Genomic DNA, 22,229 nt, shown 5'->3' with positions numbered 1-22,229 from the left:
AGTTTTCGTGGGTCGCAACCATGGGGAAAAACGGCTACGGGCTACGGATTTGATGAAGAAACGCGGTTAATATAGTAGGCCTAACACATTCGAGAGAGGACTGAAGGGACACCTTTTACATAACCGATGTAGACACAGGCAGACAGACCGAGAACGAGACAAATAAACACAGAGAGAGAGAGAGAGAGAGAGAGAGAGAGAGAGAGAGAGAGAGAGAGAGAGAGAGAGAGAGAGAGAGAGAGAGAGAGAGAGAGAGAGAGAGAGAGAGAGAGAGAGAGAGAGAGAGAGAGAGAGAGAGAGAGAGAGAGAGAGAGAGAGAGAGAGAGTAGAGGATATATAGCGGGCACAGAAGAGAGGGGACACAGACGAAAATGGAGTGTAGCGAGAATTTGGTCCAGTGGCTGAGCTGGTCTCTGCTCCTTGGGGGGCCGCTGGTTTGCTGGGTGCTGCTAAACACGGAAAGGCGGACGCTTTACGGCCGCTACACGAGGTCCGAGGACCGGTGTTTAGTGAACACCAAACTGGTCTGGATGATCCAAGAGGTGCCCTCGCTGCTGGTGCCGCTGCTCCTGCTGCTCAGCACCGAGTCCCGGGCCGGAGTGGGCCGCAGCCTGCTGCTCGGAACCTTCTGCCTGCATTACTTCCACAGGTGGGTGGCCACCCGTACGGATTTTAAACGGACAGTCCGGTTGCAGCGCCGCCACTACGTGCACGCGCAGCACGCGGTTGGGGTGGGAGTGATGATGGTTCGTTCGCGACCGAATCAGTTCATATGAACGAATCTTTAACAAGAACGAACCAAACTGATTCTTCTCTCTCGTGAGATTTGTGTAAACTCCATCAGACACACTAAAAAGTATTTTTTAATTTTAATTATTCAAATCCAACAAGTATCTAAAGTTCTGAAGTATGTTGTCATAGTGTTTAGTTACGCTGATTTGTAAAAAATACAATATATAAACTTAAGCTGTGATTTCACACTATTCTGAAAACCCAGATTTCTAAATATCGTTTTTTTTTATTTCAATATTGTAAAAACAAATTTGTTAAATAAATAAGACACAAGAGGATGTAGATTAGATGGTCCTTGATTACAAAAACAACATAACTGAATTATTTTTCCCCAAAAAATGAACAAAAACATACATCTGACACTGATGACGAAGATCTGATGGTGTTGACGAAAAACCGACGGTGTTGACCAAAAATGTGTGTGCATTGCTGATTATTGAACAAATGTGCTTTTTAAACACTACTTATAAAACTACTCCTTGTTATTAGAGTATTGAACTTACTGTAAAGCAAATTATAATAAACATATTGCACATACAACGTTTCCAACTATCAAATAAACAATAGGGGAAAGCAGGGGCCCTCCTCCCCCTCTATTCTTATCTACCTCCCCTACGCCACTTCCTGCTCTCCTCTTTCTCATCCACCTCTTCTCCTCTTCCTTTCCTACTTTGTCAGTAGTCATTTACTAGGTCTTCATACTGATTTCTTTTTTAAAGTGGCGTGTGTGTGTGTGTGTGTGTGTGTGCGTGCGTGCGTGCGTGCGTGTGCGTGCGTGCGTGCGTGCGTGTGTGCGTGCGTGCGTGCGTGTGCGTGGGTGTGATCTTAAATTGAAATTCCTTGACAATAATACTGCAACACAAAATCTGTAGCTTAGAATCAGGTTCAATTAGCTTACTTAAGATTTCATTTTTGTCTAACCTGCCCTTGTGCCTTGAGCAACAGGCGTCGGACATGCTCACGCTCTATGAAGTCCATCACATCAGGGGCTATGCTGTAGATCTCTCGTGTTCCTAATTGGACTGGTGATGCATTTCCCATCAGTTTCACTATGATGTCTTCAACTGGGCAGAAACAGACATCCTTTGTGAGAAGCTTAGGCTGATACTTTGCTGTTGGACCATGGGGATGCAGAAACTCCAGTTTCACATCTTGCCGCTCAGTATCCACAGCAATGGTCTTGGCTAGCCACCAGTGGCCATCATATACTCCAGTCTCCATTATTAAGGCTGCTAACAGTCGTTACTGTCACAGTACCCTCGGGACCTTTCAGAGGCTCCTCCTCCGACTCCTCCTCCATCACATCTTCCCTTTCCATCTCCCCTCCCATCTCTTTTTCTATGTCCTCCAGCAACATGGCCAAAGGTCTTTTCTTCGCTGCCCTCCCACTGTGCTGTTTCTCTGGGTAGCCATGGAAATAGAAGGTTGCTGGGCAGAAGCACTGGCAAACCAACATCTTGCTGCCAAAGCAGGATAGTTGTCTGTGGTAGATCCTGTTATTCTGTGGGATGACCTGATGTATTTGTCTTGTTGAGGGAACCTGTTTGAGAGGATGCATGAGAAGTGTATCGTGTCTTTGCATGTCTTCTTCTGCAATGTGGTACAGCTGAACGCTCTTCAGACTGTTTGAGACCTTTTCAAAGAATGTGTGTCGATCTGTCAAATCATTTCCTCTCAGGACCAGGTTGTCAGCTGTTCTTTTCACTGGGCGCACCAATGCCGTCTGGTGCGCCCTTACCATGGGAAGTGGGGAAGAAGTTCCATGTTGCTCTTGCAAACCCCAGTGTAGGGGGGATACAAGACAGAAGGAAAAAAATCTTCTTGTTCTTATACTGTTTACTTGGACCATCAGACCAAAAGTGACCGGTGGTAACCTGTGGATATCTCGTTTTGATATCTTTTAGGACTGGATCCATGTGTCCAGATTGCTGCAGCATCCTGTCTCTTTGACTCTGAAAGTGTACAAAACCCTGCCTTTCCAACCTTAATGTAATACATTCCGGTATCTAGCGTTATCTGTGGCAGATTTCGTCCAAAATGTCAGGCCTGTACTTCAGATTGATACTTGCATCTCCAGGATTCTGAAAAGTCAACGTGAACAATTGCTGTACTTTCTCCACAAGTCTCAATTGTGTTTCTGTATTCTTTTGACTGGTTTTGCACTAAACACACATGTGTTGTGGTTTCATTTCTGAGTAGAGTTTGATGAGCTCTGAAAGACTGCCACTGTGTTGGACGAGTTTAGTGTTGATGTGGATTCCATTGACTGTGTCTTCTTGAACTCTCTCCCACTGCACATGGAATTTGTCTTGCTCTTGGGTTGTAACTGTAGCTTTGTTTAGACATCGGGAGCAGATGCGAAGAAGGCAGGCCTCACTTGCTGGAGAGCAACAAACTAATTGAAAACTGTCATCCAGTTTGTTTGACTTCATGACTCCAGACATTCTAAGGACCTCGAGCATTCAGTATGCATTTTCATGATTTTGACACAGACATGTCTTTCGATCAGATAATTTTGGTGCTATATAGAATGTCTTCAGAGTACAGAATAGCTCAGCTTCACTGTGGGGTTCCTAATGTGGATCATTCTCTGCTGCTTCATCTTATTCCTGATGGTGTCAGTCTTATCAGTGGTCACATGTGCAGAGTTCAGGAAGAAATCCTTAACAGTATCTGTTATACCCTTTAGGAATGTTGGCTTTTTCTTTGCCTGTTTCTTTCCTCTCATTAACTTGTAGGTTATCCCAAACTGGTGGATTTGGTGAAGGAGACGACACCTTTTTAGAATCTTGCCTGAGTGATGACACACTTATTTCTGGTTCCTGACGCCATGGCCCAGTAGTTTGTTTGTTTTTCCTCAGCTCTCTTCTGAGGATGTTGTGGAATAGAAGGGCTTTCTTGATTTTTGGATTCCTAATTCTGCTTCCTGAAAGCATCTTCTTTGTTTCTGTGCCTGGGGAGTCAAGTGGGGTTTTAATTGTAGCCTTTCTTCCTCAACATATTCTTTTTCTCAGTTTATTTCGTTGCTTTGTTACCTTCTTAAGCTTCTCTTTCAAAGTTTTTATTTCTCTTGAATGCCTTTTTCTCGTTTTACTTCTCTCCCTTTCCTGTCTTGGAGACTGTCTGCTGCGTCTGGCATTGTATTCTTGAATATTCTGATCTTGCGGACTATCTGGAGGGGTGTGAGCCTCCAGCACTGCATCTTCATTGGATCTTTTCTGTCTGGACCTTTTCTGTGAATGAATGAAAATTGTACTTAAATAAGACAGTAGAATCCGATTCCTGTTTACTTTACATGATTGATTGATGGATGGATGGATGTAAAATCCTCAAGGTGCGGGATGTAGTTTTCATAACCAGATGTTTTGAAAATCTACACACTGGCTTCTCATATCTCTCTCTCTCTATCTCTGTCTCTACATATATATGTAGAGACAGAGATATATGTGCTGGGAAAGTTACACGTTACACAATAATAAGCAGACCACTGCCTGCCCATTCTCTACAAGTCAGATGTGTATGTTTAAATAATGTAATGCATGCTATGTATGTACATTTATGTGTTAATAAAACCCTGAAATAACATTTTAACCCTTTACTATATACACAAATGATATTATATGAGCACATTAAGAGGTCATTGGTGGATTTGTCAACGCCGTCAGCTTATAGGTCAACTCCGTCAGACGTCTGAGGGAGTTGACGGAAGGGCAAGTATTTTCCCGCCAAAACATGTATTGTAAACTGCAGCTAGCTAGTTTTTCCTCAGTTGCTAAGTGTCCCAATAACCTCACTAAAATGCTTAAATTCCATCCTCTATGGTTTAAAAAAAGTATCTTAACAGTAAGATGGTATTGACATGGTCCAGCTGTGACCATAGGAACATTGACATTGATTGTCTAAAATATCAAAAAATGTAAAACGTATCAGAGCATGTTGCATTCACCACAGGCAGGGAGATGAAAAGGGGTCCTCAGGGATATAGCTGACCTTGCTATTCCCTGATTTATTGAGGCTTATGAAAAAATATGACGGTGTTGACAGAAACTGAGGCAGATTTTTATGGAAAATATTGTTTGACGTTCACTTCATGAATTGTTTTTTTATATTTATACCCCTTCTTTTTTATTTGATATATATGTTTTAACAATGAATTTGTGAATTTGAATTTCTTCATTTTTGATATCAATTTGACTTTTCTATGTAGGACATGTTTTGTCCCGAAGAATCAGTGAGTTAATGAAAATGAGGCAAAGATTAAATCGTAATGACACAACATCTCTCTTTGACTCTGAAAGTGTACAAAACCCTGCCTTTCCAACCTTAATGTAATACATTCCGGTGTGTAGCGTTATCTGTGGCAGATTTTGTCCAAAATGTCAGGCCTGTACTTCAGATTGATACTTGCATCTCCAGGATTCTGAAAAGTCAACGTGAACAATTGCTGTACTTTCTTCACAAGTCTCAATTGTGTTTCTGTATGCTTTTGACTGGTTTTGCACTAAACACACATGTGTTGTGGTTTCATTTCTGAGTATTTGCTCATAGAGTTACAAGTACACAACATTGTTTGAATCTCTGAATTCCAAGGGACAGAACCATATCCTCAAACGGTGAAAATAGATTCAATACAATATCGATGTTGAGAAACCAGGCCCTGCCTCCAACATCTTGGGCAAGAAGCAACTAGTAAGAGACACGATCTCAGACGAAAAACAAACCCTGTGGCGCCAACTTAGATTCTTTGTCGCGTTTCAAATGATAATACAGGAAACATGTGGGGAACTATAGACAAAGGACATTATCAAAGATGTATACGACCAAGTTTACAACATTAACAAATCATTTGATTGCAAGTTATACATTTTGATTATATTGTTTTGCTTCATTGGGTTTTATACTCTTATTTTATATAGATATATATATGTAATACGTTTTGTTTGATTCTGTTGACCCAAATCGTATTCCTTAGCAGATAAATCACGCATTTATTATTATTTTAACATGGACAGTGTACATTAATTAACGTTCCTGTAAATGCACCCAAATTAGCCGGAAGGCTAAATTCCATCTGTTGTCCCTTACAGCACCTGGTATTGCCAGGCGGTCTCCCATCCAAGTACTAGCCAGGCCCGACAGTGCTTAGCTTCAGAGATCAGACGAGATCGGGCGTGTTCAGCGTGGAATGGCTGTATTTGCATTTACAGAAGGCTGCGCCCAGTAAACGTGAACCACTACCCTCTTCACCTGCTGCTAAGTCAACGTGAACCTTGAAGTGCTGAGTCAACCTGATGCTGTTTTTGTGGTGGTAGAGCTGCTTCAGTTCAATGGTTTAGCTTCGCCTTGGAGAGTAGGTTATAACAGAGAATGTCTAATATAGGCCTCTGGCAGGGGCGTTGCTAGACCTAGAGTTTTACTGGGGCAAAGGCCCCCAACTGCCAACATTTTTTTTTTTACGTGTGCACAATATGAAATAGATGGATACAGAAGGGTATGTACAAGCTTCAAAATCATTGTCACTTTCATATTGTAGGCTATATTAAAGCACTGGTAAAGGTAAAGACGCAAAGATGGATTCATGAGTACCGTACAATTATATTTATTTAAACACATACACATCTCAAAGATTTACAAATAAGGTAACTGACAAATAAACAAAAAGTCTCTTTATGACCTTCACCTCTTTATCAGGAGAAGTCTACACATCTATATTTATTTAGAAGCTGTGTGGAAACAGCATAATTTTGCCAGAACGACATGTACTAAAAAGGCAAGAAACAAGGTTTAAAACTAATAGAATTTCTGACTTAAGGTGAGGTGGCTCATTGCCACCAATCAACCTGGAAAATGTTATAGAACCATCAAAGCTCTTAAATTAAACTAAATAAGGCCATACACTACTGCATAGAGCCTTTTTTAATGATTATTTTTTCACTATTAAGCTGTATCGCCGCGCCTTCATGGTGGCAAAGCGGTCAATAACGTGGCTTTGACTCACTTTGCATAGTTGCTCCTTTTCAATGGACAAAAGAGAAAGTTGGTGAAGCCTTCCTTGCCCCATGGTTGACCTAAGCCAGGTGTGGAGCCTTCTCAACACACTGAAAGATCGCTCACAACTACAACTGTTTACAGGAATTGTGAGTGCAATGATCTGAATTATCTGTGTCAGTGTTGGGAACATTGTTGGATCCATATATGTTAAAAACACCCTGTATATCCATAATTTCCTTTTTTGTGTTAAGGAAGTTTTTGTCCACTAAAACTTCCTCAAGTTTTGAAGACAAGACAATTTTTCATTCATTATTCATTTTCCGCGTGTGTGCGTGCACGCATGGTGTGTGTGTGTGTGTGTGTGTGTGTGTGTGTGTGTGTGTGTGTGTGTGTGTGTGTGTGTGTGTGTGTGTGTGTGTGTGCGTGCGCTATAAAACTACAGGCTACAGACGCTCAGTATTGAAAAACTGGTGCTAATTATGTGGGCAACATTCTTTAACAGCAATCAAGTTGTCATTGTTTGTGTCAAACAAGTTGTGAATTTGTTGTAACGTTAAAAAAGGAGATGACTTACTCTGGGCTGTTTCCAGCTCCCGTGGTTTCCAACGAAACATGATCAACAAAAAAACAAGGAATTGAAAGCTACTTACAATATGCCTAGGTTACATTAATTTCCCCTGATGGCAGCAATGTTCCACTTTCAGCTGGAATTCACGGTAGGCCTACATCAAAACCACGTGTCTTCTTTAGATTTCAGTTCCCTTTATTTATTCACACAGTTCAGCAGCGGCATTTATTCAGAATCAGAGCCCAAATTAAAGCTGCATTTAGGGCGACTATCACTACCCAGCAGAAAAATAGATGCACTATAAATGGTTTTGTAGGCCTATAGCAGTCACGAACATGAGCATAGTTGTGGAAATGCTGGTGTTAGAAAACAAAGTTGACGGGAATTAAAGTGCTGCAAATCTAGCATTAAAGGTTAATTTAAGAAGCTTCTCACCAGTCATTTGTCGCCTGGTCGCAGTGTCGAGTTTTTTTTAAAGTAGTTCACTAGTCGTAGCGTGCAAATAAATTGCAGTGTCAGAATTCTGAGAATTTTGTCAGCATTCAGATTTCTCAGAATTCTCTTACACTGCAAATTAAAGCGCTACTACTAGCAAACTAGTTTCAGCGTGACTGGAGAGAACTTCCTTAAATTAACCTTTAATGCTAGATTTGCATCAACGCTATTGTGTGAATTAGTATGGTTCTCTTTCATGGAAGCCGGAAGTGGGAGATTCCTTATTTTTTTTACCATTATTGTTTTATTAACAAATTTCTCCTACAGGGGATTGATAAAGTTCTATCTAGACTATTGAACAGAAAGAAACACTTGGTCATACTTTACACACTTTACCACTGAAACATTCAGAAGAGTCACGTGGACGAATCCGTAAATAACTGATTTTTTTCATTGGTTGTTGCGTTATATCTTACCCAGATACAATAGGGCTATTTTCTGATTGGCTTTTATGTAGCCCCTTTCGTTTTTTGATTGGCTGGTAAGAGGCAGGCTCGACTGAAGACTCCCGAGGCAGCAGGAGATGTACTTGATGAATCCTGTCGATTCCATAGCGAGTGCGGCGCTTCTGCAGATTAATTTAATAATGATCAATGGAATTTTACTGGGGCACTGGAGACTTTTACTGGGGCACGTGCCCCAGTAAAAAGGGGCTGACGACGCCTCTGGCCTCTGGTTATAAGCTATGCTAACAGTAATGATGGTACAAAATCCCAGCTCAGACACGTAGCACGTCAGGTTCAATATCTGGACCTTGACTGCGCCCCAGATTTATTGGCCAGCTCATGTTTTCTTTGCTGAGTCTAGCACATGGGTCTGGCCCCCCTCCTCTTCAGGCCTGACCCGGGTCGGGACTATCACAACTCATCACAGCTATTATGGGGTGTCTTATACGATGACTGTGGAGGAGCGACATGAGCGGTCATGAAATATGAACTAGATATAGCCCTAGTTCATGTTAGTGAAAGTAATCTAACTGCAATCACTACCGTAATTGTATTATTTGACGATAAGCCATTTAACAATCCCATAAAAACTCAGGATCTGCGTTTGCTCACAGTTGAAAACTTGAAACTGATGAATCTGTAGGCCTATTTCAAGCTCTTGGAGCTTTGTCAATTAGTAGCCTACATACATTTTATATCTATGTAGGCTACTAATCGACAGATTTGTCCATACACTTTCAAATCTATATTTGACAAATTCACAAATGTCAGTACATATTTATTGATGATTTTACACATTTCCAAATTGAGCTAGTTACGCAACTCTCAACTGAAGTTTAAACTGTATGTGGGTGGCTTACTGTGTGTACAACATGTTACCCTGATTGTGAATAAATTGTTGTGCAAATGTTTGAATTCATGTTATGATTTAATTTTGAACCCAGTGTCATATTTTGCATGGAAATGGCCACAGACCCTGGATCCACACACACACACGCACACACACACACGCAAATATGTATTTTATTCATAAGGCATGACATTCAGGCAGAGGAGACAACTTTGAATATAAAATACTTCCCCAGGTCGTTCATCTACGCCTGGCGGACCCGCGGGCGGCCGTTTCCTGTCCACATCGCCGTAAAATCGTTCATCTTCTGCGGCATGAACGGGCTTCTGCAGGGACACTACCAACTCCACTGCGCCCCCTCCTGGCAGAACCCCGTACGGATGGCAGTGGGTGGGTCTAGGGCGGCCAAGGCCCCTGTTTTTAAATGACCATGAATACGATTTACTAATGCATTTATTTGGTAAGACAAATTATGAAAAGACACATACCTTACATAAGCTAACCCTATGCTCAAATCACACTTGAAAATTATAATAAAAAACCGATAGAAAGTAAAAAATAATCTTAGTGGGCAACTGTGTTCAGCAAATTAAACCACTTTTTGGTGTGCATACTATCAATGCATATTGTTCTGGCCTTACTGTGTTTCTGTGCCAATATTTCATTTATATTTGATATGTGTGTGTGTGTGTGTGTGTGTGTGTGTGTGTGTGTGTGTGTGTGTGTGTGTGTGTGTGTGTGTGTGTGTGTGTGTGTGTGTGTGTGTGTGTGTGTGTGTGTGTGTGTGTGTGTGTAGGTCTGCTTCTGTTCTTTGCAGGTCTGATAATCAACATCCACAGTGACCATTTGTTACGGAGCCTTAGGAAACCAGGAGAAGTCCACTACAGAATCCCCAGAGGTACCAATACCCACCGTACTACAGTACTACCACAGTAATCACAAAGCATTACGATTCCAACACCGTACAACAGGACTACTAACAGCAATACAGTACAATTCACAGTACTACAGCACTACTAACCGTACTACAGGACTACTAACAGTACTACAGTACTACTAACAGTACTATACTAACACAGTGCTACTAACAGTTCTACAGTACTTCTAACAGTACTAACAGCATACTACAGTGATGACGTGATACTACAGTCCCAGTGCAGTCCTTCAGTACTGACCGTGCCGCCTTCATCCGGCCCTAGGGGGGATGTTTGAGTTTGTGTCGGGGGCAAACTACTTCGGGGAGATCCTGGAATGGTTTGGCTATGCTGTGGCCGTCTGGTCGCTGCCTGCAGCCGCCTTCTTTCTCTTCACCAGCTGTACCATCGGCCCACGAGCCATACACCACCACAGGTATGCACCTACACCCATACAGGTGCCTCACCTGCACCACCATAGGTTACACCACCTACACCTGCACCACCATAGGTTACACCACCATCACCTGAACAAACATAGATTACACCACCATCACGTGCACCACCATAGGTAACACAAGCTTCAGATGCAGCACCATAAGTAACAGCACCTTCACCTGCACCACCATAGGTAACACCACCAACATCTGAACCACGATAGATTACACCACCTTCACATGCACCATGCACCAGTTCACCTCCACCTCTGTACATAGAGAACACCCTGACGGATGAATGGATCCTCAAGCGAAGTTAAGGCGTAATGTGTTTCTGCTCTCTCCTCAGGTTCTACCAGCAGCAGTTCAAGGACTACCCTCAGTCCAGAAGAGCCCTGATTCCTTTCCTTCTGTAGAACCTTGCATACAAGTTGTATTGTATTCTTCCGTGTGTGGACATTTAACAAACAAACACCAGCAAACGTTTTTTTTTTATCCCACTTTATTTGTTATGAACAGCAACATTTTCACACAGACTTTGTTGGAGAGTTGAATAAAGGCAAATTGAATGGTTACACAGATGTGTGTTAGTGTAGATGGGGGCAAAAGAGTAAGAAATGTCGCCCCCTGTCTTCTGGAGGTAGAACTGGAGAACCGTTATATCCTACCAATAAATTGGTCAAGAACTACTATAAATTACGACACATTCCCTATTGTAATACAAACATCTTCTACTTTCCAATTTAAAAACTTAAAACACAAGGTTGACATGGTAAGGCCCGTGGTATTCAAAGATCATAGATTAACAGATGCTTAAATCGCTCTCACACACACACACACACACACACACACACACACACACACACACACACACACACACACACACACACACACACACACACACACACACACACACACACACACACACACACGCAAAGCTGAACCAGGAGAACTATGGCTGCGATAGGAAAGCACTTTTGAAAAAAATAAAAATTTGACTGTCCAGGCAGACAAACTTAAAGGTGCGGAGTGTAGAATTTAGTGGCCTCTAGTGGTGGGGTTGCAGATTGCAACCAACTGAATTTTCATGGGATTATACACTAATTTAAATATATATTAAATTCCTTCTCTGCTAATTCTGCTAAAAAACCGACAAGGAGTGGGTGTTGTTGGGTTTTGCGCTGCGTTCATCATGTTTTTTACGGGATGCAGGAAACACGGATGGGAGGGGGTTTGTTTGGGATCTCGCTTCAAATACCAACAGAAGTGATGTCACCCAACAACGCTGATACATCCTTTAAAGCAGAGGCTATTATAAAGATACTTGTTACTGGACTGGTCGGACCAGGTGGACTGATTGTGTGTCTCTATACAATACCCAAACACCCGTCCAAACAAAGAGGCAGACAGAGAGGCCTTTGTCCATGGTTATTTTACACCTGATGTAAATGTAATAGCTGCCCTGTTCTCCCCAGGAATCAGATTAAAAATAGATTAATTCATGTTTCAGTGACAGGCTTCTTTAATCACCAGAAGTCAACTTTGAAGAGTTGGGGGGAGGAGAATATCTTCTCATTAGGCTAGTCAATGGCCTCGCTCCACTAGGGCAAGTGGCCAAGGGGTACAAAGAAGCATCTGTTAGCTACCATTCAGCAAACCTTCCACTAAAAATTCCTTTTAAATCAGTAATTATGTTAATCAATGTCAATCAATTTAAAGACACAATGTGTTCGATTTAGCCTCTTCCAGTTAGGCCAAAGACCTTCAGAATTTTTATAGCAATGAACTGAAAAACTGTGACGCGTCCTAGCATAGCTCGGCTGGCTTGGTGGCATGCGGGGGAGAGGTTTTGGGAGTGTTGACGGTAAGATTCTTGTAAACAAAGAGAGAGGACATCCTTTTTATTTATAGAATATATCAGTTACAGGACAATATTTCAATCACTGACTGTTGCATCGAATATAGATGTGTCCAGTTAATTTCACGCTAGAAGCTATTTGAAATATTACACTTCACAACTTTATTGATGTGTAACATATCCCCTCCAGTTCCAGGTATCTGATCCAATAGATGTTCTGCCTTCTACTTCTGTTATCTGAGCACTTCGATTCTGGCAATTTATTTAACATTGTTAAACCAAGCCATGGTGAATCTCAGGCCAAAAAACAACCCCAGTAAAACTATGAGGTATTGCATGGTCTTGTGAGTTTGGCTATCAGCGTTGAGATGAGAAAAAAGTTAGAATGAAGATTCAAAAAGGAGAATGAGCCAACCGTTTGACCTCATCAAGGCGACTTCATGTAGAAAATGTTTGAGTTGAAACTCTGCAAGGCCACTGAGGACGTTGCTACTTGCTAACGTCCGGACTAAGCATATTGTTTCCGTTGTATACAGTTCAACTGCCGTGTAGTGAAACAGCACCTTGCTTCAGAAGCTCCTGTGGAGACCAGAGGCCGATCCACCACGGAGAGCCACCATATCACGCTACACTAGACTTAGGTGGAAGGCATCTGTGATCCTTGAATAAGTGACCTCAACTAATTGCAAAACTGTTCTGAAGGTATTGACCTTTGGTGTACATATGTAGCACTAGGCTATCGCTTTATCCACGTCAATCTACTGGTTTACGTTTCTTTCATTTGTTTTCTTGGTACCTTACTTTCCTTCCACATCAACATTCAAAACATTTCTTGGTTATTTACGGATGGTATAGATGATTCACAGCAGGGGATATAAAGACCCTACTGATCGCTGCAGTAACACTTGACAATTGATCCACTGATCCAGGTAACATTTAAACCTCAATCCCAATGCTTAATCCTAACCCCATACAAGGCTAATCTCTATATATGTAACTCTAACCCTGTCTAAAATAAGTCATCATTCCAATCTCTCACCAAAGAAATGCTAGCCATGCGAGCAGTAAAACCCTTATTCCAACTCATCTCAAAACCTTAACCAAAGTAGGACAGTTATTCCAACTCATCTCCTACCCATAACCAAAGTAAAGCCCTTAGTCACACTCATCTCCTACCCTTAAACAAAGGCCTAACAATACACACAAAGCAGAGCGGGAAAGAAAGCTAAAAAACAAGGATGTATCCGATATGAATAACTATGAATACATCATGCATACAAATGTTGATTATTCGATAAGCATGTATTTAAGCGTTAAATATGTATCTAATTAACCCAAATCCATTATTTAAACACGTTTCTATCGTTTAAACATCAAACATGGCTGATATGCTCGGGTTAAATCAGGTGGTGGCACCAGTTAAGGGGCCCGGCAGGGGCCCCAGGGGGGGGCACCAGGTAGGGGTACCAGGTGGGGGACTAGGTGGGGGCACCAGGTAGGGGTACCAGGTGGGGGACTAGGTGGGGGCACCAGGTAGGGGTACCAGGTGGGGGACTAGGTGGGGGCACCAGGTAGGGGTACCAGGTGGGGGACTAGGTGGGGGAGACCAGGTGGGGGACTAGGTGGGGGAGACCAGGTGGGGGACTAGGTGGCACCAGGTGGGGAGACCAGTTGGGGGACTAGGTGGCACCAGGTGGGGAGACCAGGTGTGGGGACTAGGTGGCACCAGGTGGGGAGACCAGGTGTGGGGACTAGGTGGTTGGACTAGTGGGCACAAGGTAGTGGACAAGGTGGGGGTACCAGGAGGTGGTACCAGTTGAGGGGACCAGGTGGTGGGACCAGGTGGGGGACCAGGTGGTGGCACCAGGTGGTGGGACCAGGTGGTGGACCAGGTGGTGGGACCAGTTGGCATCAGGTGGGGGACCAGGTTGGAGTACCATGTGTTGGACCAGGTGGTGGACCAGGTGGTGGCACCAGGTGGTGGACCAGGTGGTGGGACCAGGTGGTGGACCAGGTGGTGGGACCAGTTGGCATCAGGTGGGGGACCAGGTTGGAGTACCATGTGTTGGACCAGGTGGTGGACCAGGTGGTGGACCAGGTGGTGGCATCAGGTGGGGGACCAGGTGGTGCACCAGGTGGTGGTCGGTGGGTTACAGGAAGTTGTAGGCGGAGTCACCGGGTTGGGCGGGGTTAGGAGGCACTGGTGCTGATGATGCCTCCACCTGGAGGGGCAGGGCAAGGCTCAGAGAGTGAGTGAGTGAGTGAGTGTGTGTGTGTGCTTACGTGCGTGCGTGCGTGCGTGAGTGAGTGATTGACTGAGTGTGTGTGTGTGTGTGTGTGTGTGTGTGTGTGTGTGTGTGTGTGTGTGTGTGTGTGTGTGTGTGTGTGTGTGTGCGTGCGTTACCTGGGGACCCAGCAGCGGGGCGTTGGCGGGAGCAGAGAGTGCGGCGTCGGCCGGTGGAGCGGAGTACATCGCTGGAGCGTAGCCCTGGAGACAAGCAGTCTTTTAGCCCGCAAACCTCCAGCAAACACGTGTTCACTGACTGGCCTCTCACACTCAGGGTCATCTCCGGAGAGCCGGGTTCTGGAGATGACCCGGAGTGGCCCTTACACCCGCCACATCGTTCATAAGCCGCATCAGGCGTGATCAGTGATCACACACAGTCCGGAGGTACCCGGAAGTGCATCGGAAGTTCGGAAGATACAGCGGAAGTGTGTTTTATTTACAACGCATCGTGGATGAGGCTACCCACTCCGCAACGCTGACTCTTTCTGCTGTGATACTCAGTACTCCCCATGTATTAAGACGTAACCGCACTATCAACAGAGGGAGTGGAAGCCGAAGGAAGTTGGGACGCGAAAAAAACACGGGAGTAGAGTACATCACGATTCGAAGCAGCTCCTGGTTTTGCGCCAGTCGCACGATGGGAACGCCGTTCGCACTCCAGAGAAACGCCCACTCGCTCGCTCGTTTGCTCGTTCTCAAATCACACTCGGGGCCTAGTCAACTCTGGGTGAACTCCTGGGTGGAGGAGGAGGGAGGCGGGAGGCTCCCTGCTCCCCTTGGGTGGAGGAGGAGGGTGGTGTGAGGCTCCCTGCTCCCCTTGGGTGGAGGAGGAGGGTGGTGTGAGGCGGTACGTACCATTGGAGCGGCACCGGGCTGGTAGGGTCCAGGCGCCGGGACATTCCACTGCGTGGGCTGGGCGGGGGGGTACACCGGGCCAGCGGGGGGGTACCCCGGGCCAGCGGGGGGGTACCCTGGGCCTGAAGGGGGGTAGGCCGGGCCAGCGGGGGGGAACCCCGGGTCCACAGGGGGGTACATGGGGTTCACGGGGGGGTAGGAGCCCTGCAGGAGTGAAAAGAGCAGCAGCACGACCACTTCCTGTTAGCGTGCTGCGGTGGCCACTAGCAAACACCCTCCTGTGTTGTCAGGTTAAAGGTGAGCTCAGGTGATCTCTCATCCAGTGGTCCTGGTGGGCTACCCCAACCTCCGGAACACGGTGTCGCTGAAAGGTTCCCCTGCACCACAAGCAATCCCTCTGGGGGAGGGCTCTGTCCCAGCGACCCAGGCCGGCCCGCTATTTGCCCGATCAAAACTGAGCTCAGAACAATAGTCCGCAGATCAGAGCTCTATGTTGAATGTGTAAGGGGTCAATTTGAGACCAATTTTAGCATATGCTAGTGGGTTAGCATTGGTTATGTTATAGCATATACTGCTGCTAATGGGTTAGCAATGGTTCTGTTGTAGCATATACTGCTGCTAGTGGGTTAGCTTTGGTTCTGTTGTAGCATATACTGCTGCTAGTGGGTTAGCATTGGTTCTGTTGTAGCATATACTGCTGCTAGTGGGTTAGCATCGGTTCTGTTGTAGCATATACTGCTGCTAATGGGTTAGCATCGGTTCTGTTGTAGCATATACTGCTGCTAGTGGGTTAGCATTAGTTCTGTTGTAGCATATACTGCTGCTAGTGGGTTAGCATTGGTTCTGTTGTAGCATATACTGCTGCTAGTGGGTTAGCATTGGTTCTGTTGTAGCATACACTGCTGCTAGTGGGTTAGCATTGGTTCTGTTGTAGCATATACTGCTGCTAGTGGGTTAGCTTTGGTTCTGTTGTAGCATATACTATTGCTAGTGGGTTAGCATTGGTTCTGTTGTAGCATATACTGCTGCTAGTGGGTTAGCATCGGTTCTGTTGTAGCATATACTGCTGCTAATGGGTTAGCAATGGTTTTGTTGTAGCATATACTGCTACTAGTGGGTTAGCATCAGTTCTGTTGTAGAATATACTGCTGCTAGTGGGTTAGCATTGGTTCTGTTGTAGCATATACTGCTGCTAGTGGGTTAGCATTGGTTCTGTTGTAGCATATACTGCTGCTAGTGGGTTAGCATTGGTTCTGTTGTAGCATATACTGCTGCTAGTGGGTTAGCATCGGTTCTGTTGGAGCATATACTGCTGCTAGTGGGTTAGCATTGGTTCTGTTGTAGCATATACTGCTGCTAGTGTGTTAGCATTGGTTCTGTTGTAGCATATACTGCTGCTAGTGGGTTAGCATTGGTTCTGTTGTAGCATATACTGCTGCTAGACGGTCAGCTACACGTACCGGAGAAGGCTGCGGGCCGTTCCACTGTCCCCCAGCTGGAGGGGGTTGTACCGCCGGACCCTGTTCACACACACACACACAACCACACACACACACACACATGTAAAACGTTTGTGTTTGTGTGTGTGTGTGTGTGTGTGTGTGTGTGTGTGTGTGTGTGTGTGTGTGTGTGTGTGTGTGTGTGTGTGTGTGTGTGTGTGTGTGTGTGTGTGTGTGTATACCGTATTGGGCCCATGGTAAAACACCTGTAAACACAGACAGAAATGTTATCACTCATTGAGCGGTTCCTGAGTGGTTCTGGTTGTTCCTGGACTCACGGGAGGGGGGGGGGGGGGACTCACCGTGGGCTCCCCAGGACCAGGTTGATAGGAGGGGGGAGGGCCGGCTGGACCCACCGGGCTCGTCTGGAAACAGAGGGGAGGGGTTGATTACTCGCTTAATTAATACATGCCCAATTTAACTAAATAGGGGGTGGGGTGTAGGGTGGTGGAGGTGTTTTTTTTGGGGGGGGGGGGGGGGGGGGGGGGGTGGGGGGGGGGTACCTGTAGGGTGGTGGAGGTGTTTTTTTGGGGGGGGGGGGTACCTGTAGGGTGGTGGAGGTGTTTCGAGGGGGGGGTTACCCGTAGGGTGGTGGAGGTGTGGGTGGTGGAGGTATTTTGAGGGGGGGGGGGGGGGGGGTACCTGTAGTGTGGTGGAGGTGTTTCGGGGGGGGGTACCTGTAGTGTGGTGGAGGTGTGGGTGGTGGAGGTGTGGGTGGTGGAGGTGTTTCGGGGGGGGGGGGTACCTGTAGGGTGGTGGAGGTGTTTCGGGGGGGGGGGGGGGGGTACCTGTAGTGTGGTGGAGGTGTGGGTGGTGGAGGTGTTTCGGGGGGGGGGGTACCTGTAGGGTGGTGGAGGTGTTTCGGGGGGGGGGGGGGGGGGTACCTGTAGGGTGGTGGAGGTGTGGGTGGTGGGGGAGCCTTTCTTCTTGAAGATCTTCTTCCTGCAGCAGCAGCAGATGCCAGCTGGGATGCCCATGAGCAGCAGGAGGGCCAGGAGGGGGTTCGCCCCGCTGGAGTCATGGTGGTCTGTAGCCCCCCCCACACACACACACACACACACACACACACAGCATTAGCATTGGCATCCGCCCCTCCAGGACACACTCCTGATCTTAGCATAGCATAGCAGTAGCATTAGCATCTGGTGACCTTCGTTAAGTTATTTTAAAAGAGAAAGACAGAGTGAGAGAGAGAGAGAGAGAGAGAGAGAGAGAGAGAGAGAGAGAGAGAGAGAGAGAGAGAGAGAGAGAGAGAGAGAGAGAGAGAGAGAGAGAGAGAGAGAGAGAGAGAGAGAGAGAGAGTAGGCCTACTAGGATATATAGCGGGCACAGAAGAGAGGGGACACAGACAGACAGACAGACAGACAGACAGACAGACAGACAGACAGACAGACAGACAGACAGACAGACAGACAGACAGACAGACAGACAGACAGACAGACAGAGAGAGAGAGAGAGAGAGAGCGAGAGAGAGAATGTGTCACACCAGATATAGACTGTGTGTGTGAGGGGGTATTTAAGGCTCAGGATTTTTTACATTATTAGGCTCAGCTGTGTGAGTATGTACACATAGTGGCATGTATCTATGTAAATATAGCTCTATATATACCTATATCTATGCATCTATATATAGTGGTATATAATATATATACTGTATATATCCCTATATATATATATATATATATATATATATATACAGTACATATATATATCTATGCGTCTCTTCAGAGTGGTATATATATAGATATAGCTCTATAGATCTATCAGGAGTCGTACCGGTGAGATCCATGCGTACGATGGACACCACGCGGTCCCGGCGGTCCACCAGGGTGTAGTGACCCACGTCGGTGGTGTTCACCTCCCGGATGTCAATCCTGGTGCGCTGCGGTCGCACCCGGTCGTGGTAGTCCATGTGGTCCAGCCCCACTGGGGCCCCATCCCGCACCTACACACACACACACACACACACACACACACACACACACACACACACACACACACACACACACACACACACACACACACACACACACACACACACACACACGAGTGTTCAGCTTCCTTCGGATCTGGCCCCTCGACTTTCAGCTATAACTATCTGTCCAGACATCTTTCTATGTATCGATCCATCATTTACATTTACATTTACATTTAGGGCATTTAGCAGACGCTTTTTATCTTTTTATTTGTCATAAGAAGTGCATCAATATATCGCTGTCGGTACAGTAAGGATGTTCATAGAACCAAGTGCAAGTACAACCATAGGCTAACCAATTCCCCGTGTTACAGCAACGATAGCAGCTACTGCAGTTGCTACACAGTTAAAGTACTATAATACAATACAACACAATACAATACAATGTTGGCCAGAAGGGGGAGGGTGGCTATGCAGAGTCGAGGTGAACAGGTGAGTCTTGAGTCTTTTTCCATCACAATCCATCACTCATCCCTCCATCCAACTCTCTTTCCATCCATCATATCTCTCCATGCTCCCCCCCCCCCCCCCCCCCACCCCCCCCAACAAAGCATTACCAGGGTAACCCCTGTAGCGTTACCAGGGTGATGTTGATGTTTTCTCCAGAGAAGCGGAGGGTGGCGTCACTCAGCTCGATGCCCTCCAGAGACACAGAGAGATCCTCCCCAGCAACACACTTCGTAAAGACGTGTCTTGCTGCTCACAGACAGGCAGAGAGAGACAGACAGGTAGAAAGTCAGAGAGGTAAAGGGAGACAAACTTTTTTTTCAAAGTTTAAGCTACACATCAAGCCCCTGGAAGTGGCTCATGGGAAAACTTAGACAGTTCATGTTTAACTTGTTAATACTAGCAGGCTAGCCAAAATAGACTGGGAGGTAGTGGACTAGTTGATTTAACGAGTAAATACCAGCAAGCCAGATTGAAAAGACTGAGAGGATGTGGACTAGTTGAGTGAACTAGTTAATACGAGCAGGCTAGCTGGAATAGACAGAGACAGACGTAGTGAACGAGCAATTAACTAGTTGAGTTGGTTAGGTAATAACCAATGACACGTACGTGTTACGGCTACTTTAACACTGGACACCTCCTTTTGCCAGAAGTCTTTCTGGATGTACGTTCCCTCGTCCGCGTACGTCACCTACACATCACATTACACTCATTAGTAACACAGTATCTATGAATAATGACGATTAGATAATGACGTAACGTGCTGACCTTATCCAGAGTCCAGCGGCGGTCACTTCCCGTCGTAAAAACACTCCCTCTTTTCGGCCTGCGTGGAGACACAAGCATGCGACTATTGTACGGCTCTAGTCATACTGGACGGGTAGCAGTTACAGTACTGATACTGTAGCAATACTCTAGTAATAGGGTACTGGTACCAGTACTGTTACTGTAGTAATGCCGCTTTTCCACTGCATGGTACAAGCTCGACACGACTCGACTCGACTCGACTCTTTTGCGTTTCCACCGCGAAAACATGGTATCTGGTACCTGAAGTGGCTGCTTTTTCTAGTACCGCCTCGCTCTAGGTTCCAAGCGAGCTGAGCCGATGCTAAAAGGTGACGTCGGCAGACGGCCGGCCACTGATAGGCCAGAGAGTGTGACAAAGTCACGAGAGCGACATGACAACCATGCTGGTAACAGCCATAGCAGCGCCACAGCCAACATATTCCACTTCTTCAACTTATTCAACATGCCAGCTAATAATACGAACACGAATACCAACGCATCGATGTCATCCATTGTTGTTATGTGGGTTCTGTCCATGTGTGGGTTGCGTAGGTGTTGTTTGCGTCGCGTACAAAAATACGTCACGGCCCTTTCACACAGCCGACCCCGCCCACGTCCAGGAGGTACTATTTGCGGTGGAAAAGGACCCGTGCTGCTACCGTGTCGAGTCGTGTCGAGTCGTGTCGTGTCGAGTCGTGTCGAGTCGTGTCGAGTCGAGCTACATGTGCGATGGAAAAGCGGCATAATACTCTAGTAATACGGTACTGGTACCAGTACTGTTACTGTGTGGTAGAAATTAACCTCACATTCTATGTTAAACTATGATTATTATTAGGCCTACATATCATATATATATATACTTTAATGGTGGAAAAGAGCTGATCACCTTTAGCCTAGATGTTATGTGCCATGTGACACCAGTGAGTAAGTCCAGTTCATTCCCATCTGAGTTTGCCATGTGGCACCAGTAAGAGAGTCCAGTCTACTCCCATTTTTTATGTACTCTCTGAAGACAATGCTTACATTCACACGTGTGCATCATCTCTGTTTGTATAAGGATAATATATGTTCTAAGGTCACATTGGGATTCAGAAGACATAAGAGTATGCTGACATCCACACAGTATGACCCTGATGGGAAATTCTATGCACATCAATATTTGATGAAAGTCCAACTTTGTATTGTGTAAGAATTGGGGATATAAGGAGCTGGCCGGGATTCATTCAGTAGTGTATATTCACGGATACCATTCGGCTTTGTTGTCTCTCGTTTGCGGGTGGCAATAAACTCTCCATCTATACTTGACCTGGCCTCTCCGATTCCTCTTTGCTTATAGCTAGTTGAAGTGAATTAGATAAGTTGTTATTATTAATGCTACCACAACTGTAGTAATACGGTACTGGTACCAGTATTGATACTGTAGCAATACGTTATTAATACGGTACTGGTACCAGTACTGATACTGTAGCAATACTTTATAAATATGGTACTGGTACCAGTACTGAAACTGTAGCAATACTCCAGTCATACGTTGCTGATACAAGTACACTTCCTGTAGTTGTATTACTCTAGTCAGACAGTACTGGTACCTGTGCTGGCCCTTCTCCCAATAGACGTCGCTGGCCACAGACTGGCCTGCAGGGATGAACTCCAGTCGCTCTGAGGTCTTAGGGAGGAAGATCTTCAGCTGCCGGCCGTGAGCCAGACGCTCATGGAGGTCATTTTTAGCAAAGCATTCTGGGAGAAAAAGATCCGGTCAAATGTCAAAGAGGTGAGGGGGCTTCGACGTTAACAAAAAACATACGAACGGGTGAGAGAGAGCAAGAAACACATACACAGACAGACAGTGAAAGAGCGAGAGAGAGACAAAGAGACAGAGAGTTGGATGGAGATAGATATAGAGAGTGGGCCAGAGAGAGACACAGAGTGAGTGGGAGACACTCACCAGCACTTAGGATGGCTCCCAGCAGAACCACGACACAGCCCAACATCTACACAGAGAGAGAGAGAGAGATTATTGTTCTGCGGC

At 45.6% G+C, this 22,229-nt stretch overlaps 1 protein-coding gene and 1 pseudogene across 1 annotated transcript; one reads left to right on the top strand and one right to left on the bottom strand.

Moving 5' to 3' along the window:
* Nucleotides 1-333: 333 nt before the first annotated feature.
* On the top strand, nucleotides 334-11,961 carry srd5a2a (steroid-5-alpha-reductase, alpha polypeptide 2a). The gene is made up of 5 exons (XM_056586753.1): nucleotides 334-649; nucleotides 9,378-9,532; nucleotides 9,939-10,040; nucleotides 10,342-10,492; nucleotides 10,843-11,961. The coding sequence occupies exons 1-5, from the start codon at nucleotides 372-374 to the stop codon at nucleotides 10,907-10,909; spliced, it is 753 nt and encodes a 250-aa protein (XP_056442728.1). The 5' UTR covers nucleotides 334-371; the 3' UTR covers nucleotides 10,910-11,961.
* LOC130380222 (5S ribosomal RNA) lies at nucleotides 5,871-5,989 on the bottom strand (annotated as a pseudogene).
* Nucleotides 11,962-22,229: the final 10,268 nt, after the last annotated feature.

This window comes from Gadus chalcogrammus, chromosome 3, assembly GCF_026213295.1.
Source record: "Gadus chalcogrammus isolate NIFS_2021 chromosome 3, NIFS_Gcha_1.0, whole genome shotgun sequence".
Taxonomy (NCBI): Eukaryota; Metazoa; Chordata; class Actinopteri; order Gadiformes; family Gadidae; genus Gadus; species Gadus chalcogrammus.
Note: the sequence above shows the minus strand (reverse complement) of the source record. Positions and strands in the feature narration are given on the sequence as shown.